Source organism: Anomaloglossus baeobatrachus, chromosome 3, assembly GCF_048569485.1.
Source record: "Anomaloglossus baeobatrachus isolate aAnoBae1 chromosome 3, aAnoBae1.hap1, whole genome shotgun sequence".
Classification (NCBI taxonomy): Eukaryota; Metazoa; Chordata; class Amphibia; order Anura; family Aromobatidae; genus Anomaloglossus; species Anomaloglossus baeobatrachus.
The window spans coordinates 133,617,725-133,637,809 of NC_134355.1; the positions used below are offsets into that span (position 1 = coordinate 133,617,725).

The following is a 20,085-nucleotide window of genomic DNA, read 5'->3' on the forward strand; positions in this document are numbered from 1 at the left end:
TCTTGTTTCCGTCCCCCTTAGCTTCTTTCTGGCCCCTCCTCTATTGGGGCGGAGTTTTGGCCTTCGCGCCTCTGCTACTCGAGAAGACGCTCGAGCGGGAACTTTTCGCGCCAAAGATGGCGACTTCTGGAAATTTTCAGCTGGATACCTCTGGCGGTCACAAGGCGCACCTCTACCCAACGGCAGAGCGGTAAGATCCTGTTCGTGACGCCAAGTTGTCGCGGGCGGAGGAGGGGACTCCGCGCTCTCCCACTGCTGCTCGGGTCCGGCTACCGCAGCTGCTGCGGCCTGCTGCTGCTTGGTGGCTCGAGCGGTGGGCCGGATCCCGGGGACTCTAGCGGCGCTCCTCGCCCGTGAGTGAAAGGGGGTAGTTGGGTGTGGGGATGGTTTATTGTCCGTGACGCCACCCACGGTTGTGGTGATTTGTAGCACCACCGCTGCTCAATATGGGGATCCCGGGAGTGGTGATGCGGAGCAGCCAGGTGTTGTGTTGCCCCTCCGTGGGTAGGGGTTGGTGATCCTGGGGCCCAGTGATGGAGTGGAAGGTGCAGGGCCTGGTGGGCGCAGGGATGCGGGGGCAGCGCTGTGCCTTGCGGCACTGTGGTACTCACTCAGCCTGAGACGTTGACACAGTTTTACGGTAAACCACACGGCTGGAAAGACGGTTCCCACGGACGGCTGCACTTGCTCTTCCAGTAGGTAACGGTGATGTCCCTTTGACCTGCACCTAGTGTTTCTGTGTTGGTAGCGATGGGTTCCCACCGGTAACCCGCTCCCCGGCTTGGATATGGGCCAGAGGAGCCCTACTTTGCCCGCAGACGCTGGCCCTGAGGAACTGGTGCCCTGGCGGTGGCGGTGTTCCTCCTTAATGGTTGGACTTTTGCCTTCAGTCGGGACTTAGTTGTTGGGGGATCGACGTCCCCTTCACTGACGGATTCGGCAAATTATGGCGACTCCTAGCCTTGCCGGGGTCCGAGAGGCCCCTGCCCTGGTGCTGACTGTCCTTCGTATACTGCTCCAGACCGCCGGGCCACTACCCGTCCGCGGTCCTTCCAGCAACCTCCGAGCAGTCCCCCTCCAGACGATCACCGCTGTTGCTGACCTTGCTGACACTGTCCTGCACTTAGCTGGACTAACTTCAGGTCTTTCTACGTTCACTTTTACTCCTTTCTTCTTTGCTCCACTACTACTTCACTTTCACTTAGCTCCTCTACCACTTCCTTCTACTTTCACTTCCCTCACTGTTCTGCCTGGTTCTTCCCGCCTCCAGGGCTGTGTACTCCTCGGTGGGCGGAGCCAACCGCCTGGCCCACCCCCTGGTGTGAACATCAGCCCCTGGAGGAAGGCAACAAGGATTTGAGTAGCTTTGGTGTTCCTAACTGGGATGTAGGGTGTGGTGGTGTGTTGACCTGTGACCCCTGGCTTGCCCAGGGCGTCACATTAGCTCTTGTAAAAGTCATTAATTTGGTGCTAAAGCAACATTTTTGTGAAAAAAATGAACATTTTCAATATAGGGACCTATTTGTTATCAAATTCTGTGAATTATCTGTGGGTTCAAAATGCTCACTATACCCCTGGAAAAAATGTTAAGGGCTCTAGTTTCCAAAATTTGATCACTTGTGGAGGGTTTCTGCTGTTTAGCCACCTTAGGAGCTCTGCAAAAGTGACATTGTACCTATTTCAGCCAAATCTGTGTTCCAAAATTCAAATTGTGCTCTTTCCCTTCCAAGCCTTGCCATTTGTCCAAACAGAGGTTTCTGACCACATGTGCGGTATCAGTGCACTCAGAAGAAATTGGGTAACACATTTTGGGGTCCAGTTTGTTGTGAAATCCATTGTAAAAATGAATAAATTGGGGCTAAAGCAATGTTTTTATGTAAAATGTAAAAAAAAATGTTTCATTCCACTTTGCATTAATTCCTCTAAAGCACCTAAAGGGTTAATAAACCTCTTGAATGTGGTTTTGAGCAGTGTGAAAGGTAAAGTTTTTAGAATGGTGTCACTTTGGGGTATTTTCAATCATATAGGCCCCTTAAAGTCACTTAAGATGTGATGTGGGCCCTAAAAAAATGGTTTTGTAAATTTTGTTGGAACAAAGGAAAAATTGGTGATAAACCTTTTGCCCTTTTAACTTCCTAAAAAGAAAATATGTTTCAAAAGTTGCGCTGACGTGAAGTAGGCCTACTGTGGTTAATGTTATTTATTAACTATTTTGGGTGACATAACTCTCTGGTTTAAGTGAATAAAAATGAACAATTTAAAAATTGTGAAAGTTTAAAAATTTTTGATTTTTCACAAATAAATGCAAAAAATATCATCCTAAATTTACCACTAACATGACGTAAAATATGTCATGAAAAACAATCTCATATTCAATGAAACATGTTGAAGCGCCCCAGAATTGTTAGATCATAAAGTGAAACTGGTCAGAATTCTAAAATTCAAATTTGTCTGTCGCTTATGGGTTAAAGACCTTTGGTGACATCATAGTCATCTAATTGGTCATGTGACTGTGATATCCCCACAGGTCTTATACTCTGCAGGACTTCAGGACCTTTGGTGACATCACGATCATGTGACTGGCATGGGGCGTGCCATTTTAAGCACTCGTGACGTGATCGTGGATTGCCAATGGGTAACTATGACAGCAATGGGTCTGCTTAAGTTAAGACCTCCGTACTTGCCATAGCAGTGTTCCTTTGAAACTTCTGCCTGTTGCCCAGCATTGCTGTATATAGCACAAGTGATCAAACAAGCAATCAAGTCACTTAATGGACTAATAAAAACAGTAAAAAGTAAAAAAAAATGTTGTAAGAAATATGAAAAAAATTAAAAAAAATAAAGGTTCAAATCACCCCCTTTTTCCCATTAAAAATAAATAATAATAAAAAATTAACAAATATACAAATGTAGCATCACAGGGTTCAGAAGAGTCCAATTTTACGGGAGGCTCCATAACAGAAGCCAAAGCATGAAAACTTAACGCGTTTCAGACTAAAAAATGAAAGCACAGTCCTTAATCATAAGTCACATATGATTAAGGACCGTGCTTTTATTTTTTAGTCCCAAACGCGTTAAGTTTTCATGCTTTGGCGTATATTATGGAGCCTCCTGTAAAATTATTGTTTTTAAGATGACCTAATAAAGCTTTGGATTTTATTTTTACATGAATTGGTGCTGGGTCCTTCCCCCTTTTTTGACTCAACTTCTTCTTCTGGACTGGCCTGTCCAGTGGACCGCGAGCACTCCAGCTAAAGTCCTGGGACACATTTACATTGGGTGAGCTGAAAACGTTTTTAGTTTATTCTGTAAAAAATAAGCCATCACACAGCTCCATTGGCCGAAAAATGTAAACATTATGAATCTTTTTGTTTTTGTGTTTGTTTTTTTTTTACCAGAAAATGTACACCGTGAAAACCATTCCCAAAAAACCATGTCAGAAGTGTTTGGAGTCTTTTTTTTCACAATTTGTCCCCATTTCAAACTTTTCTCCCGTTTTCCAGTACACTATGTGGTATAATGATTCACAAGTACAACTTGTCCCACAAAAACAAAGCCCTGCTATGTCTATCTGAACAGAAAAAAAAAAGTTATGGCTCTGGGAAAGAGGGGAGGAAGAAACAAAAAGTCAAAAAAATAAATTGTCCCCTTTGTGAAGGGGTTAATGATGACATCATAATGTATGAGCTCTTGATAGGTATACTTATATGTATCTGTATGTATGTCCTCTTTGTATGCATGTGTCTGTATGAAGGTGCTGTGTGCATACATATACAGTATGTGTATATGTACTGCATGTGCTCAGTGTATATGTGTGTGCTATGTGTGTGTATGTGCTTGTTGCACACATGCTTGTGTATTATGTGTGTACACATATATGTGTATAATATACAGTGTTTGTGTCACATACTGTGTGCATGTATAATCCATTTATAAATCCAGGATGCACATATGAGAGTTCAGAGGTGTAAAGAATGGATGAGTAAAATGCTGCTTGCTCATCGGGTGATTGAATTGTTTATGGTGGAATAAAAATCAGTGTTCTCCGCAGCACATCGCCTGATGCCAACTCCAGAAGTGCTGCTGATAACATGATACTGTAGGGGACAGATTGATCTATTATTTGATTATGATTGTTCTATGCCCATCATTCTTCGCCAGCAAGTTCTGAATGGCTTCAATATTGTCGATCGTACTCATTTAACTGTCTGAACTCAGCGCATGTAAATGTAACCTAAATGTTTGAGTGCGATGGTGCAATATGTGGGAAGTTAAGGCTCTAATTCAATCTTTTACCCTGGGTCCCACATTGTCTTTAACTTGCCCTATGAATAATCGTCCACCCCTGACGGCTTTGAAAGGTATGTGGTCTCTGAAATGATGCAGGTTTTCAAAGTAAATCACACATGGCTGCAATAACAGAGCCTTAAGGGTACTTTACACGCTGCGACATCGCTAGCGATTGCTAGTAATGTCGCGAGCGATAGCACCTGCCCCCGTCGTTTGTGCGACATGTGGTGATCGCTGCCGTAGCAAAATATCGCTACGGCAGCGTCACACGCACATACCTGTTCAGCGACGTCGCTGTTGCTGCCGAACAATCCCTCCTTCAAGGGGGAGGTGCTTCGGCGTCACAAAACGGCCGCCCAATAGAAAAGGAGGGGAGGAGATGAGCGGCTGGAACATGCCGCCCACCTCCTTCCTTCCTCCTTTCCGGTGGACGCAGGTAGGATGATGTTCGTCAATCCTGCGGTGTCACATACAGTGATGTGTGGTGCCGCAGGAACGACGAACAATCTGCGGAATGAAACACCAACAACATTATGATTAGTAGCGACATGTCAGCGATCAACGATTTTTGCCGTTTTTGCAATCGTTGATCGTTGCTCCTAGCTGCGATGTCGCTAATGACGCTGGATGTGTGTCACAAACACCGTGACCCCGACGATATATCATTAGCGATGTTGCAGCGTGTAAAGCACCCTTAACTCTTGATTCATGCTGACCCAGCATTTCTGCCTGTGTGTACAATCTTTTTCTTCATTTTTTTCCCTTATATAATATATAATACCTTGATTTCTACATTTTTCAACACTGCCCCCTTTTGTACCGGTAAATATATATATATATATATATATATATATATACATATATATACATATATATATATATATATATATATATATATATATACATACAGTATATGTTCAGTATATGCACCCACCATATAGGCTCAGTCTCCAATCTGCTGCTGCAGGGGGCGCTATTTGCTTATATATGCTTATACTCGAAAGCAGAAATATGTGCAGACAGGCCGATCTACATCTGTCTACACACTAATTGTAGCCACTAGCTCATAATGTACATGTTAAATCAATTAAAGCATCTCTGTCCAAATAATGAAACATTTAATGAAGAATTTACCTCTCTCACCCCTGCAGAATACACAAACTGGTACATATCAGACCACATATAGCAAAATAAATAGCAACTTACAAAGTGAGTAAGTCATCATCTGGTAGTTAAGTTTGGTAATGTGTTTTATCAATACAGCACCATAAAGTGATTTTTTTAGAAGCTTAAAATAATTGTAAAAATAATTAATACTTTGTTATCCTTATTACAGTGACCGTCACTACCAATTATCCTGTAGAGAACAGTTGTCCTACAGATTATATCATAACAGAGAATGCAGCTCATCCCATGCAGGCCACAATCCCTGACTCTGATGGAATAAAGCAGGTAAGGAACCTATCCTACTCCTCAACATGTTTAGGGTCTATATTGCATTTGAGTTGAGTTCAATTTTTTTTCTTTCCAGTCAGAAGAAAATGACTGTCCTGTGACCACCATAAATGCTCTATCCGGTAAGATTAATGGGTTCTCCATTTTACAAAGCCTTACAGATATTATTGCATAATCAATTAATAACATGAGTCCAACATGTTTAGTGTTTCTGTGCAGTTGGACTATTCGGAAGGGTCAGAGCGCTCATGATCTGCTATAAATCCATATCACTGTGTATATTTAGTTGGGTGGCAGTGCAACCAAAGCATGTTAAGGTGGTTGTCCACTAGACAACCCCTATTTAAATAAAGTAGTAACCCTTTTAAAATAAAAATAACAAATAGTCACCTTCCATACTGGCCCCGCTCCAGCATTGTCAATCAGCGTTGGGTCTACCAGAACACCTGTGGGGTTTTTTGCATGTGAGCCATGCAGCCAAACATTGGCCACAATTGAGCTGATTGGCACTCACTTCCCGTGGATGAACCTCAGACAAGCGAAAGTAGTGAGAGCACAGCCCCCCAATAGTGGCCGCTGATTCGCTGCAGTCCTCAAATGGTATAACAACATCCCTGGATACTAACTAGCACTAACATCAATCAATCTACGCCGGTGCGTCTATATCATTTTAAAAAGTAATATGTCTATATGTAGTGGACAATCCCTTTAAATTATTCCACCTTCTTACATCTCTGTGAACATTTCCTTGGAAATGGCCCAGTTCACTCAATAAATACTCCGAAACTATTTCACACCTGTCTGTGAGGTCAGAAATCTGTTTCAAACTGATCAAAGGTCCTGTTGGCTGGTTGTGGAGAAAACCATCTTTAGGTAAAAATTCAAATAAGCTGGGATGAGCAGTGTGGGCAGAGACGTGCAGTCCGGAGCATCCTCCTGCTGACAGTTTTGTTGGCTACCTCTACCTTTGCCCCATCTATTGACAATGCTGAAGTTAATTAAGACAAGGCTGTCTGTGCTGTGCATAACACCACAATGCCACTACATGTGCAGAACAGTCTTTCTCCAAATCATTAGGTACATTTTCATTATCTTCTTTAACCCATTGAGCAACAGAAAGGCAACATTTCTTTTTGTCTTCTTGTCAGATAGCCTAGAAATTCTTTAGGCATCATTGATTATTCTGTATGCTGTATACCAGTCCTTTTCAGATTACTTTGTATAACTGTGGCATGGCTCCATCTATCTGGTTGCCATATGGCCAATAATTTGGATGCTAGAATTTTCTGGTGCTATTTTAGATCTCCAAGAAGAAACATTATTCCAAAAATGTCATGCCTAAAAACTACAAGGGAATGGTGGTTAAGTATGTGCCCATCCACTCATTCAATGTCTATGAGACTGACAAAAAGACCATACATATTGTTGGATTGCATTGGACCTTGACACCAGTACGTCTGCTTCAGAGAGAAGGTGGGCTTCAGACCTAAAGGGAGGTCTTCACATCTGTGATGAAAATCCTACTTGTTCTATGACACTTATTACTTGCAGCAGCCATGTTAAACAAAGTGATGATCCAGTTGGCAGAACTAACAAAGTTTGAAGATTGTGTCAACCACCAGTAGGTCAAACTCGTCAGACATTTATTTTAGAAGGAGAAGACTATGGTTCACTGGGTGATATGCGGTTATGGGAATTAATTGCTCCAGGAACATGAAATAATTGCCCTTGACACATGCATTTATTTTTGTTCTTTCTTTTTTACAGATTTAACTAATTCTTACAAAGAAAACAGTGAAACGAACTTGCCACCAACAATTAGTGACTTGCTGGATGATGAGGATCTTCTGTATATTCTGAAGATAAAATTGGATCCCTGCCACCCTACAGTGAAAAACTGGAGAAATTTTGCCAGCAAGTGGGGAATGAGTTATGACGAATTATGTTTCCTGGAGCAGAGGCAGCCTAGTCCGACCATCGGCTTCTTGCTACAGAACAGTGAGAGGACTGTGGAGCAGCTGATTGATCTGTGTAAACTCTATAAGAGGGTTGATGTTCAGAAAGTCTTACTTAAATGGGTTAATGTGGATTGGCCTATGAGAGGCCATAAAACATACAGGAGCAGCGTGTGATCACCAGGAATACTATGGACTGGGGATATCATTTAGCATTACAGAATGTCTAATGCATTCATGACATGATTGTAGTTTGTTGGCCAGGGAAAGCTTTAGCAATTTTAGAGAAGAAATGTAGATGAGAACAATTTAGTAGAAATAACCATTTATTCTCCATCCATATTTATCTTTTGGACTAAGGTGGGATTTTTTTTATTTTGATGATTCCAGAATAGGCTTAGTTTTTACACTGAAACAGACTTTTTTATGTTTGTCATATTTCAATCTTGTAAATTTATGTATGTGAGTTGTTTTAATTTGCAAGTTAAAGTGCCTGCTTTGTATTCGCTTTTCCTGAGTGGCTGCTAAAAAGTGCACAAGGTTACAGTTCATCACAAGCCCTCTCCAAAAAGTGGTAAAAGGAACTCTAACCTACTTACTGACACCCTAAGCCAGAAGGGCCATCAAGGGTTAGAGATACGTGACCTTTACTTTCTAAGGCTTATAGATGCCCTGTGCTCTGGTGACTGCCTAAACTGCTGCGAAAGCTTCTTTGTAGCTTAAGAAGTGGGTTAGATTGCCACAAAAAGGGTGAGAAACTTGATGGCTACACCCACTAAAAAAAGGGCACAACACACAGGAGAATAACACCTTTGTGATATATAAAAGCTTAAAAGGGGCTGTCCACTACTCATATGACCCCTTCTCAAGTACTATGTTTGCCCATGCAAAATAAAAACAGCCTGTAGAGTGAAGTGGCACATTAGTGGCCACTGATTAGCTGCAGGGCTTATATGACATAATAATGTCACACATGCAGGGACATATTAAGAGTTGCCAGGCCCTGGGCAGTTTAGATGGCACCCGATGTATCATGTCACATGATTTCCGTTGAGAGATCATGTGATAGGTCACGTGAATAACATACAGGTGCTCTGGTGCACACCCGCAGATGCAAGATAACAAAAACCAGTGCGCATAGTATGCTGGGCAAATTATTTCCCTTATGTACAGCATTATACTTAACATAGCGCTATGCATCATAAATGATACTATGTAAAAATAATTCACAATATATAATAAGAGGACATTATATAATACAGGATGGCACTATATATATAACAAAAGGGAATGCTACAGTAATGTTCAAAATAATAGCAGTCCAATATAACTAACCAGATTATTCACTGTTTTTGGTATAAATTATATTTCCACATGTCAAACAATTTACCAGTTGGTGCCGAAGATCCTTAGAAAACCACCAGACTCTGCATTCATGATCTGCAGGTTTTTGAGTCTGTGTATTTGAAAAATTAATTGAAGGGGGTGTTCAAAATTATATCAGTGTGAAGTTAAAGGAGTTTGGCTAATCATTCTGAGAAGAAACAGGTGTGAATCAGGTGGCCCTTAGCCCTTATTTAAGGGTGAAGCCAGCCTATGCTGTACATGCATTTCTCCTTGAAAGCCTGAGAAATATGGGTCATTTGAGACATTGTTCAGAAGAACAGAGTACTTTGATTAAAAAATTGGTTGGAAAATGTAAACCTTATAAAAAAGTGCAGACAATGATTGGGTGTTCAGCTAAAATGATCTCCATGCTTTAAAATGGAAAGCAAAAACAGAGACATGGAAGAAAATGAAAGACAACCAATCGAATGGATGGAAGAATAGCCAGAATGGCAAAGGCTCAGCCAGTGATCAGCTCCAGGATGATCAAAGGCAGTCTCAAGTTACCTGTGAGTGCTGTGACTGTTAGAAGATGCCTGTGTAAAGCTAATCTATACCCCACTATTAAAAAAAAAAAAAAAAAAAAAAAAGTCATGTCCTGAAGCGGTTACAATTTGCCAAAGACCACATCAACTGGTCTAAGGAGAAATGGAGAAACATTTTGTGGACCAATGAAAGCAAAATAGTTCTTTTTGGGTCCAAAGGGCCACAGTTTGTAAGACGACCCCCAAACTCTGAATTCAAGCCACAGTACACTCTAAAGACCGTGAAGCATGGTGGTGCAATCATCATGATATGGGCATGTTTCTCTTACTATGGTGCCGGGCATATTTACCGCATACGAGGGATCATGGACCAGTTTGCATATATCAACATACTTGAAAAGGTCATGTTGCCTTATGCTGAAGAGGAAATGGCTTTCAAATGTCTTTTTCAACAAGACAATGACCCTAAACACACCAGTAAACGAGCAAAATCTTGGCACCAGTCCAATAAAATTGAGGTTATGAAGTGGCCATCCCAATCTCCGGACCGTAATCCAATAGAATACTTGTGGGGTGATATAAAAAATGCCGGTTCTTAGGCAAAGCCAACAAATGCAAATAAATTGTGGGATGTAGTCACAGCATCCTGGGCTGGAATAACAGGTGACCGGAGCCAGACGTTGGTTGAGTCAATGTAACATAACATGTTTTTCCAAAAATAAGACACTTATAGTTTTTCTGCCCCCCCCCCCAAAAAAGCACTAGGGCTTATTTTTGGAGGAGGTCTTATTTTTGGAGAAACATGGTTGGGGGTAAGTTTACCCCCCCCCCCCCCCAAAAAAGCAGACACCCCACTTCCCAGGAGACTCATACTTACCAGACCCGGACGTCTGCGTGGCTCCCAGGTCCTCCCCTGTGATCTCCGGTGGGTGCTGCAGGTTGTCCTCCCCTGCTTCTGGCTGGCTGACACACACACACATCACATCCGACGTTACAGAATACTTCTGGCCGCAGGAAATGATGAGAGGAAGTCATGTGTCTGCACGTCCTGTAAGCAAGCATTGTGGCAGGTCCTTGCGCTCCACTGCACAGCCTCTCAGGATTCTGCCAACCAGAAGAAATCGGTGTCACTGGATGTGGTGAGTATGTGTGTGATCCGATCTTTGTGTGTGCGATCTGATTGTGTGTGTGAGATCGGATGTGTGCGGGTGTGAGATCGGATGTTTGTGTCTGCGATCTGATTGTGTGTGTGTGTGTGTGTGTGTGAGATCGGATGTATGCGGGTGTGAGATCAGATGTTTGTGTGTGTGAGATCTGATGTGTGTGGGTGTGCGATCACTGCAGGTCGTCTGGTGAGTGTGATTACGGAGTGTCCGCTGTCTATAATGAAGTGTCCTGCAGTATCTGTAACTTTTTTAGCTGCATGGACACTTCATTACTGAACCGCAACTAGGGGTATTTTCGAGGGAGGGCTTATATTTAAGCCTTGCTCCGAAAATGCTGAAAATCCTTGCTAGGGCTTATTTTTGGGGGGAGGGCTTATTTTTAGAAAAACACGGTAGATGTGTAGCAGTTCTAAAAAACTGTGGTTATACAACTAAATATTAGGTTAGTGATTCACAGGATGCTAAATCCTAAATAAAAAGAGGACAGATTTTGATTCTGTAAAGACAAATGCAGACACTGCTATTTTTTTTTGAACATCCCAATGTTAATTTTTTTATATTTTCTGCAAAGTAGTTAAAAATTATATACATTTCCCAATGCATGGAAAGAAAAACTATTATGAATATTTTGGGCTTAACTCATGTTTTTGTACACAATGCTATTATTTTAAACACAACTGTGCGTAATAAGGGACATCGCTATATATAACCACTGGGGATGGTATGTAGCATAATGGGATGGATCGCTCAATGCTCATCGATTAAAGGAGTGGTCTGAAACAAAATGTTTTTTTTCTTCCTAAATTTTATTTAATGTTGTAATCTAATTTTTTTTCTAATATACTTCAATTAAAACTTCCCTATCTTTCCTTCCCTACTCTATCTAACTGCTTTATATTTCTTATGCTAATTCCTCTTTGGTGACACTTCATTTGAGAATCCCAGTGCATACTCAAAGCGTCATCAGGGGGTCCCTGCCGCAGCCTCTGCCTGCTCGCTAAAACAAAGCATTGGTGACCTCTGTTTCAGGGGCTGGGTTAGTCCCTGCACTACTGAGCATGCATCGGTTTTTCATTTCGACGTATCCTTAGTAGATTTCTTTCACTGTGCACTGTTCTTCTCAATGCACAGTGACAATGCACTCTCTTGCCAGCTCTGATCAGAAGTGAAGTGCCAGCAACAGAGTGCACTGTCATTCCACAGAGTAAAGTAAAGAATGAGAGAGCAGAGACCTACACTGCCCTCACAAGAGCAAGTGTCTTCTCTCCCACCACATTTCATTCATTTTATTGAGAGAAAAAAAAATTCAATTCGTACCTCTACATACGTGCTCCTGTTGCTTCATTTCTTCTTATGGCTGTTGAGTGGATGGTGGTACGATGAGGCGTCAGCAACAGCTGATGAAATAATCACCCCCGCAACAGGTACATCACAGAAAAAGCGACGGGAGCTCCCGTGGAGTTGCACTGCCATTCTGTATTGCCCTAACTGGAGATATTGCACCTGCTGATGGTGTAGCACAGAACATTATACTGAGCGCAATCTAGCCATGGGCCCCCAGAGCGTTGCACCCTCGATGGTAACTCAGATTGCCTTCATTATAATTTGCCTATGCACGTGAGCCCCAGAAGACATGGCACCGGCGGTGATTACAGACTGTTATTATGGAAGAACACATTGATTTGAGAAGGGGTTTTCCGAGTAGTGAGGAACCCATTTAATTAAATAGAGATGCCAGAGCCTTAACATTTTGCGAGAGCGCTCAGTTAATTAATTATTTGGTATTTTGATAAAAAAAAGTCAAGGTGAAATGCAGGCAAAAATGCCATCTCAGTGGGATCCCAACCATATATGTGAACCTCTGTTGTGCTGAATGGTGCAAGAAGATCATTTATATTGTTAGGAGAGTAAAACCACTAATTAATGCATTCATATATCTCTCCTATTTGAGTGGAATGAGTTTGAAAACTTTTACTAGAAATTTAAGAGGAAAAGCCTTCAGGGAAGCCTGGAAATTTGCAAAGCAGTTATCTATAATATCGGTAGCAATGTAATAATTAATTCTTTCCCCATCAAAGATATTTAGGTGGGAGAAGAATGGTGTGACATTTCAGATGAAAAAGATTTTTTTATTTTAGATAACCCTTAAAGCATATGTTTATGTAGTATATATTGCATATGTATTGATGCAGCTCTGTACCTTTAAATATTGGGAGTTAATACTAGAACGTCTGGACTCGTGACACCTATATAGAAATACATGGTGCAAAGTAGTCAAAATGACTACCTCAGTAGTTCTAGTGTTAAAGGGAACCTGTCACCAGGTTTTTCCCTTATGAGCTGCGGTCACCACCAATTAGGCCTCATATACAGCCTTCTAGAATACTGTATATAAGAGCCCAGGCTGCTCTGTAGAAAGTAAAAAAGACCTTTATTAGGCCCTGTGCCCACGGGAGCTTGCTTCTGTGGATTTTACAGTGGAAAACCTGCATATTTATCTGGATTTTCCAGATAAATCCGCAGGTTTCAGCATGTACAGACACTCCCCATGTTATCCTATGGGACATGGGGAGTGCTGTGTCCACGTTGCGGAATGTGCGGTTGCGGAATATACTGCGGATATCCCGCAACCGCACATAACTGCATGTCAATTATTCCTGCGGCATTACCTGCGGAAATCCCCTGCCTTGGTCCCATACTTACCTGCCTTGATAGCAGACACCCGGTCATTTTCCCTCGGTGCACAGGAGCAGTAAGGAGGAGGTGGGTGGGGCCTGCACGAGCTCCGGTCATGTGACAGCCAGAGCTAGTTCAGGCCCGCCCACCTTCTCCTTCGCAGTGTAAACATGGCTAGAGACGGGAGAGAAGTGCTGCGTGATGGAGGTATGATCGCCCCGATCACTCAGCACTTGTTCTACATTGAGGATGCAGTTCCGAAGCCATGGTACTGTATCCTCAATGCAGAATGCCCGCACCATATCCGCAGGACATTCTGCAAATAAACCGCAGCATGGAAACAGACAAAGTTGTGCTGCGGTTTTCTGGGAGCTACTGCGGAATGTCCTGCGGATATAACCGCAGGACACTTTCCCCCGTGGGCACATAGCCTTATACTCACTTGGGGGTAGTCTAATCCAATGGGTGTCGCCGCTCTCGGTCCGGCGCCTCCTCCATCGTGTGCCATCGCCGTCCTCCTTCCCAACCCAATGTGCATGACGAATCCTACGTCATCCATGCAAGGCCTCCATTGTGCACCTGCGCTTGCGCACTTTGATCTGCCAGGCTGAGGGCAGATCAAAGTATTTTAGTGCGCATGCACGGGTGGTCTTTAATCTTTGCCTGCGCATTACAGTACTTTCATAGTATGCATGCGCAGGGGCACAATGGCGGACTTTGTGTGGATGATCTAGGATGCATCATCCACACGGGGCTGGAACGGAGGACGGCAACTGCACAAGATGGAGAAGGAGCTGTCCGAGACCAGCGTCACCCACCAGATTGGACCGCCCCTAGGTGAGTATAATAGAAGTCTTTTTTACATTCTACAGAGTGGCCTGAGCTCTTATATACAGTTTTCTAGAATGCTGTATATAAGAGCATACAGGTGCTGTCAGCAGATAATAAGGGAAAATCGTGGTGACAGGTTCCCTTTAATATCTGCACAAGATAGGAAATGCAATGTAACTCTTTTGATGTCATTTTGATGCATCTTGTTATAGCACTTATATTGTCCTATGGCACGTTTCTGTAGGCCTTTTATATGTATGCTTTTGGTGTGAAATTTTAGTTTTTAAATGCTCTACAAAATAATATTCGTTTTAGGAAATACATTTTAGATGGGTGCATAAGTAAAAAAAACACCTAACTTTTTCTTTCCCCTGACGAGCTAGCATTGCTGCGTTTTTGGCTTACATGCAGCCTATACTTGCAGATAACTGACCGGCGCTGGAAATCATGATGCCGGTTGTACCGCAAGTAACCACTGCACCAACCACATGCCAGCCGTTAAAATTAGGAAGAACCTCTCAAGAGTCAGTGTTGGATCATTATGGGAGAGAAAAAGCGTGTATTGCTACTTTTGGGGGTTTTTTTCATTACATTGGGAAAAAAAACAAAAAACGCAACAAGTTAAATTCCCCTTTAGGGTATGTTCAGACAGAGGGGTTTTTTTTTTCTTAAGACTTTTAAAGAATCTTCTCAACTATCTACATTAAAACTCACTTTAAATACTTGTTGATTACTCTCTGATGTGTGTCAAAAGCCACATAAAAAAACCACTGCGTGAACATACTCTTAAATCAACATTACTGCCACATGTTATAGTTTGTGTGGATATTGGGTACATACATGTACAGTATATTCTTCTTTTTTTATATATGTTACTGAGTTTCATTTGGCTTACTTTTTTTTAATTAAATGTTTATTATTGTCTTACAAGTAAAATATATCTTTGTACCGTGTTAGCCAGTAGAGATAAAAAAATTGTTTAAAAGAACAGAGAGTCCTCAGTGGTTGATACCTTTTAATGGCTAACTGAAAAGATGGTAATAATTGCAAGCTTTCGAGACTACTCAGGTCTCTTCATCAGGCATGGTATAACACAAAATCTGAAGAGTCACGTATTTATACACAACAGGACTTAGAATAGTGCAGTAAAAAAAAAAAAAAAAAAAAAAAAAAGAACAAGTTATATGAAACAGAACTATCTCTATGGCAGGGGGACAAGCTGTTCTAGCCATAAATACTGCTGCAGTTCAGTGTGAAAGTTTTATTGTCCTTTGATAAGGGTCTGGTCCAGGGCTGTGACACGCTCGGATGGTCAGAGGAGCACATCTTTTAACTGATGTAAAAAGACATGAATCCATGAGACAGAAAAATATGTCGCTGTCCAGTTGTGCGCGTTTCTTCAGAAGTGTCTTTAGTTCCATAAAGATGCGGTACATTCTGGTATCCTCCATTTTGATACAAGTAAAATATATCTTTGTACCGTGTTAGCCAGTAGAGATAAAAAAATTGTTTAAAAGAACAGAGAGTCCTCAGTGGTTGATACCTTTTAATGGCTAACTGAAAAGATGGTAATAATGTCTTTTTACATCAGTTAAAAGATGTGCTCCTCTGACCATCCGAGCGTGTCACAGCCCTGGACCAGACCCTTATCAAAGGACAATAAAACTTTCACACTGAACTGCAGCAGTATTTATGGCTAGAACAGCTTGTCCCCCTGCCATAGAGATAGTTCTGTTTCATATAACTTGTTCTTTTTTTTTTTTTTTTTTTTTTTTACTGCACTATTCTAAGTCCTGTTGTGTATAAATACGTGACTCTTCAGATTTTGTGTTATACCATGCCTGATGAAGAGACCTGAGTAGTCTCGAAAGCTTGCAATTATTACCATCTTTTCAGTTAGCCATTAAAAGGTATCAACCACTGAGGACTCTCTGTTCTTTTAAACAATTTTTTTATTATTGTCTTAGTGACTTGTCCTTTATTATATTTGAAAAAAAGACCATGTAAAATCTATTGGAATTATACAAATTTAGAAATCATAATTATTATATTTTATATTTGAAATGAGGCAGACAGATGAAGCACCACACATGTGCATGTCAGGTGGTCCAGTGTAGGAAGACCCCTGTTTATGAATTTTCTATCAGAAACAGCTGAAAAAGGATACCTTGGATAAACGTGGCGCTATCCACTCCATCTAACAGGTCCCAGAGGAACCCCAGCCTTTACTTTTCACTCCCATATAACGACTCCCATGGGTTGCATCCACGGAGTAGCTGTTGGCTGGAGGAACCAACCTGACGCAAGGGTGGTCAAACAAAGCCGGGTCAGTATCAGGACGAACAGAACCAGGAACAGAATATGAAAGGAAAACTGCTTTCAAAGGAATAGCAAGGTTCGGATACCAGGAGGTCAATTGGTAAGAAAAGCCATGTTCGATGGGGTTAATATTAGGGTGGATTATAGATACGAATAGGTACAAGTTGTGTTAAGCTCAGGATAGAAAGCAATAGTTAACAGCACCAGAGTACAGGGATAAATCCAATATATGCAACTACTTACAGTATGCTGGACATTGAAGAGGGTGTGGAACCACCTCATTGGTCATAGCATGGAGATGATTACTCTAGATGAGCTGCTGGACAGCACACATCTATTCCACCTCAGTTATCCAGCCACACCACTGTGTCTTGCTGGACAACACCTGTGACGCCAAGTGATGTATTTCTTGATGTCTCCTCCTGTGCCGTTCACAGGATGAATCCAACTGAGAACTTGCTGCAGCAGGTCCAGTTCAGGATGTAACATTTTAGATTTTGTTTTCTGTAGACAAGCTCATCAAAGAGTTTACTATGCATTTCAGCCCTATAATCAGGGAAATAGCCCAGTGAACTTCCAGCTTAATGCTTGATTTTAGTTAAAGGGAACATGACAGCTGTTACATTCTGCCTGTGTATCAGGTAGTATGTATCAGACGCTGGCTGCATGATTTCAGCCATATATGCTTAACTCTGAAATGCTGCACCATTTTAGAGAAAAACTTATTTTAATAGCCACCAGGAATCGAGCAACATGTGAAACTAATCGGACAGATAGATCCCCGGCAGATTCTCCCCACCTGATCACCTTGAGTGATAGGTCTGTCCATATACACACACACAAGGCAAGACCTGTCACTCCAGGGCAGCGAGCTGGGAGAAGCCTCCGAATAACCAACTATTAAACTAAGTTTCTTAGTCACTGTGTGCCGCCCCCACGTCAGCACCCGGGCTGCTCGGATCCGGATCCACTGTGGCTCGAGGGATCTCTGGACCCCGTGGTCGGGGTTGCGCGGCCACTCAGAATAAAAGGGGGGTATTTACACAGGGGAGTATGTTTGAAGGTCGTGACGCCACCCGTGGTGTGTGGTAAGGTGGAGTACCACCGCTGCAGTTGCGAGTACCCAGTGATGGTGGTGTGGGCAGACAGATGTTTAACCCCTCCACGGGTAGGGGGAATGCACTGGGTCTCAATGAGGGCGACAGGGAAGTGCCATTGGGACGGTAGGGGGTCGCTTGCATACTCACTCAGTCCAATAACACTGACACCGACAACTGTAGTAAACCAAAGTTCTGGACACCACTGCCGCTTGAAGGGAGCACGCCTGGATCCCGTGCCCATTGGCCAATGGGCATTCCTGAGATACACACATATTTTAATATTAATCTTAACGTTAACCTCCCTTATCCTTATGTAGCAAAACATGTTTTCTGCTCTCCCGTTGCCATGAACTTGTTTTTTTGTCCTATTCCTACATTTTCGTTAAACTCCCCCTTTTCCCGCTTGTAATCAACCTAGTCTATTGATAATAAAATTATTAATTATTGGAGCTATAATAAGATAAATTATTACTATTAATATATGAATTATGATAAACAATAGTATAAATAATAAATAAATATATATATAAATAAGCAATAAAAAATATAGAATACATTAAAAGGAGTTCTGTAGTGCTGCGGTGGAGCGGGTCATCGGGGGCACGAGCAGGCTGCAGCAGCGCCTGCCGTGACCACGTGGGCCCGATCATTACATATGCACGCCCATCCTCCCGCCCATCTCTCAGCGCTGAAGCCGGCGCTGTCAGGTCGGTGGGGTGATAGGCGGGGGATGCGCGCTTACTAAACAGCCAGCCCGCGTTACCACCCCTGGCAACTACAGCCTGGAGTGATCATGTGAGGCTGTATTCACTGCTCCCCGCACATCATCATCAGCGCGGGGTGCAGTGAATCAGTACACTCACCGTTCCCCTGCAGCATCGCTATCTCCTCGTGTCTGCCGGCCGCGCTGTGTGGAGACTAGCGCTGCTCACAGGGATGACGTCATCGCTGTGTGCACGTGTCCACACAGCTGCGCCGGCACAGACAGGAGGACATCGCGATGCTGCAGGGATCGTGGCCGGCTCCACACAGCGCGGCCAGCACAGACGGAGGAGGAGCGATGCTCCATGGAGCAAGGAAAGGTGTATATAAATGTTTATTTTTTTTTTTTCTGTGTGTGCCACAGGATGCAGGACATATAGCAGGATGATGGCATATAGCAGGATGATGGTATATGAGCAGGATGGTGGCATATGAGCAGGATGATGATATATGAGCAGGATGATGGCATATAGCAGGATGATGGCATATGAGCAGGATTATGGCATATAGCAGGATGATGGCATATAACAGGATGATGGCATATGAGCAGGATGATGGCATATAGCAGGATGATGGCATATAGCAGGATGATGGCATATAAGCAGGATGATGGCATATAGCAGGATGATGGCATATAGCAGGATGATGGCATATGAGCAGGATGATGGCATATGAGCAGGGTGATGGTATATGAGCAGGATGATGGCATATAGCAGGATGAAGGCATATGAGCAGGATGATGGTATATGAGCAGGATGATGGCATATAGCTGTCACGCTCCCCGGTCCCCGTGCTGCGCTCCCCAGTCCCCGTGCTGCGCTCCCCGGTTCCCGTAGCACGCATGTGGTGGACCGTTTCTCTAAAATGGCTCATTTCATTCCCATGGTCGGATTGCCCTCCGCTCCGGAGCTCGCTGACGCCTTCATACAGCATGTCTTCCGGTTACATGGCTTTCCCGCACACATAGTGTCTGACAGGGAAACCCAGTTTACCTCACACTTCTGGAGGGCCCTCTGCAAGCATCTGGGAGTGACTCTGGACTTTTCTTCATCCTACCATCCTCATTCAAATGGCCAAGTGGAACGAGTCAATCAGATCCTGACTTCATTCCTGCGCCACTACGTCAACACCCATCATGACGATTGGTCCACGCTTCTTCCCTGGGCTGAATTCTCCTACAACCATCACGTCAGCGAGTCTACCTCCAGCTCTCCTTTCCATGTTGTTTACGGACTTCAGCCTTCCGTTCCTTTACTAGTATCCGCGGCTTCTGATGTCCCCGCTGCTGAAGCCCTGACCCGAGACTTCTCTGCCATATGGAACACTGTTAAGGCTTCTCTTGAACGCACCTCCCTGCGGATGAAGAGACACGCCGACAAGAGGCGCCTGGATCCACCGAACTTCTCTCCAGGAGATCTGGTCTGGCTGGCTTCCATATACATCCGATTGAAGCTGCCTTCATACAAGTTGGGTCCTCGATACATCGGGCCATTCAAGATTCTCGGCAAGATCAATGAGGTCTCCTACAAACTGCAGCTCCCGGCCACGATGCGGATACCCAACTCCTTCCATGTCTCCTTACTCAAGCCGGTGGTTCTTGGTCCCCTGTCCGATGATGCCTCTGCGGCTCCTCCTCCTATTGCTGGTGATGGCGTTTATG

General features: G+C 43.2%; 1 protein-coding gene across 2 annotated transcripts in view; it reads left to right on the forward strand.

The window, feature by feature from the left end:
* The window catches only part of EDARADD (EDAR associated via death domain), a 157,557-nt gene extending 142,352 nt beyond the window's left edge, over positions 1-15,205 (forward strand). For both annotated transcript variants that reach the window (XM_075339454.1, XM_075339453.1), the window contains exons 5-7: positions 5,627-5,742; positions 5,822-5,867; positions 7,513-15,205. In XM_075339454.1, the coding sequence (XP_075195569.1) occupies positions 5,627-5,742; positions 5,822-5,867; positions 7,513-7,877 (527 nt within the window). In that variant the 3' untranslated portion in view covers positions 7,878-15,205. The remainder of the gene's footprint in view (positions 1-5,626; positions 5,743-5,821; positions 5,868-7,512) is intronic.
* The last annotated feature ends 4,880 nt before the right edge of the window (positions 15,206-20,085 follow it).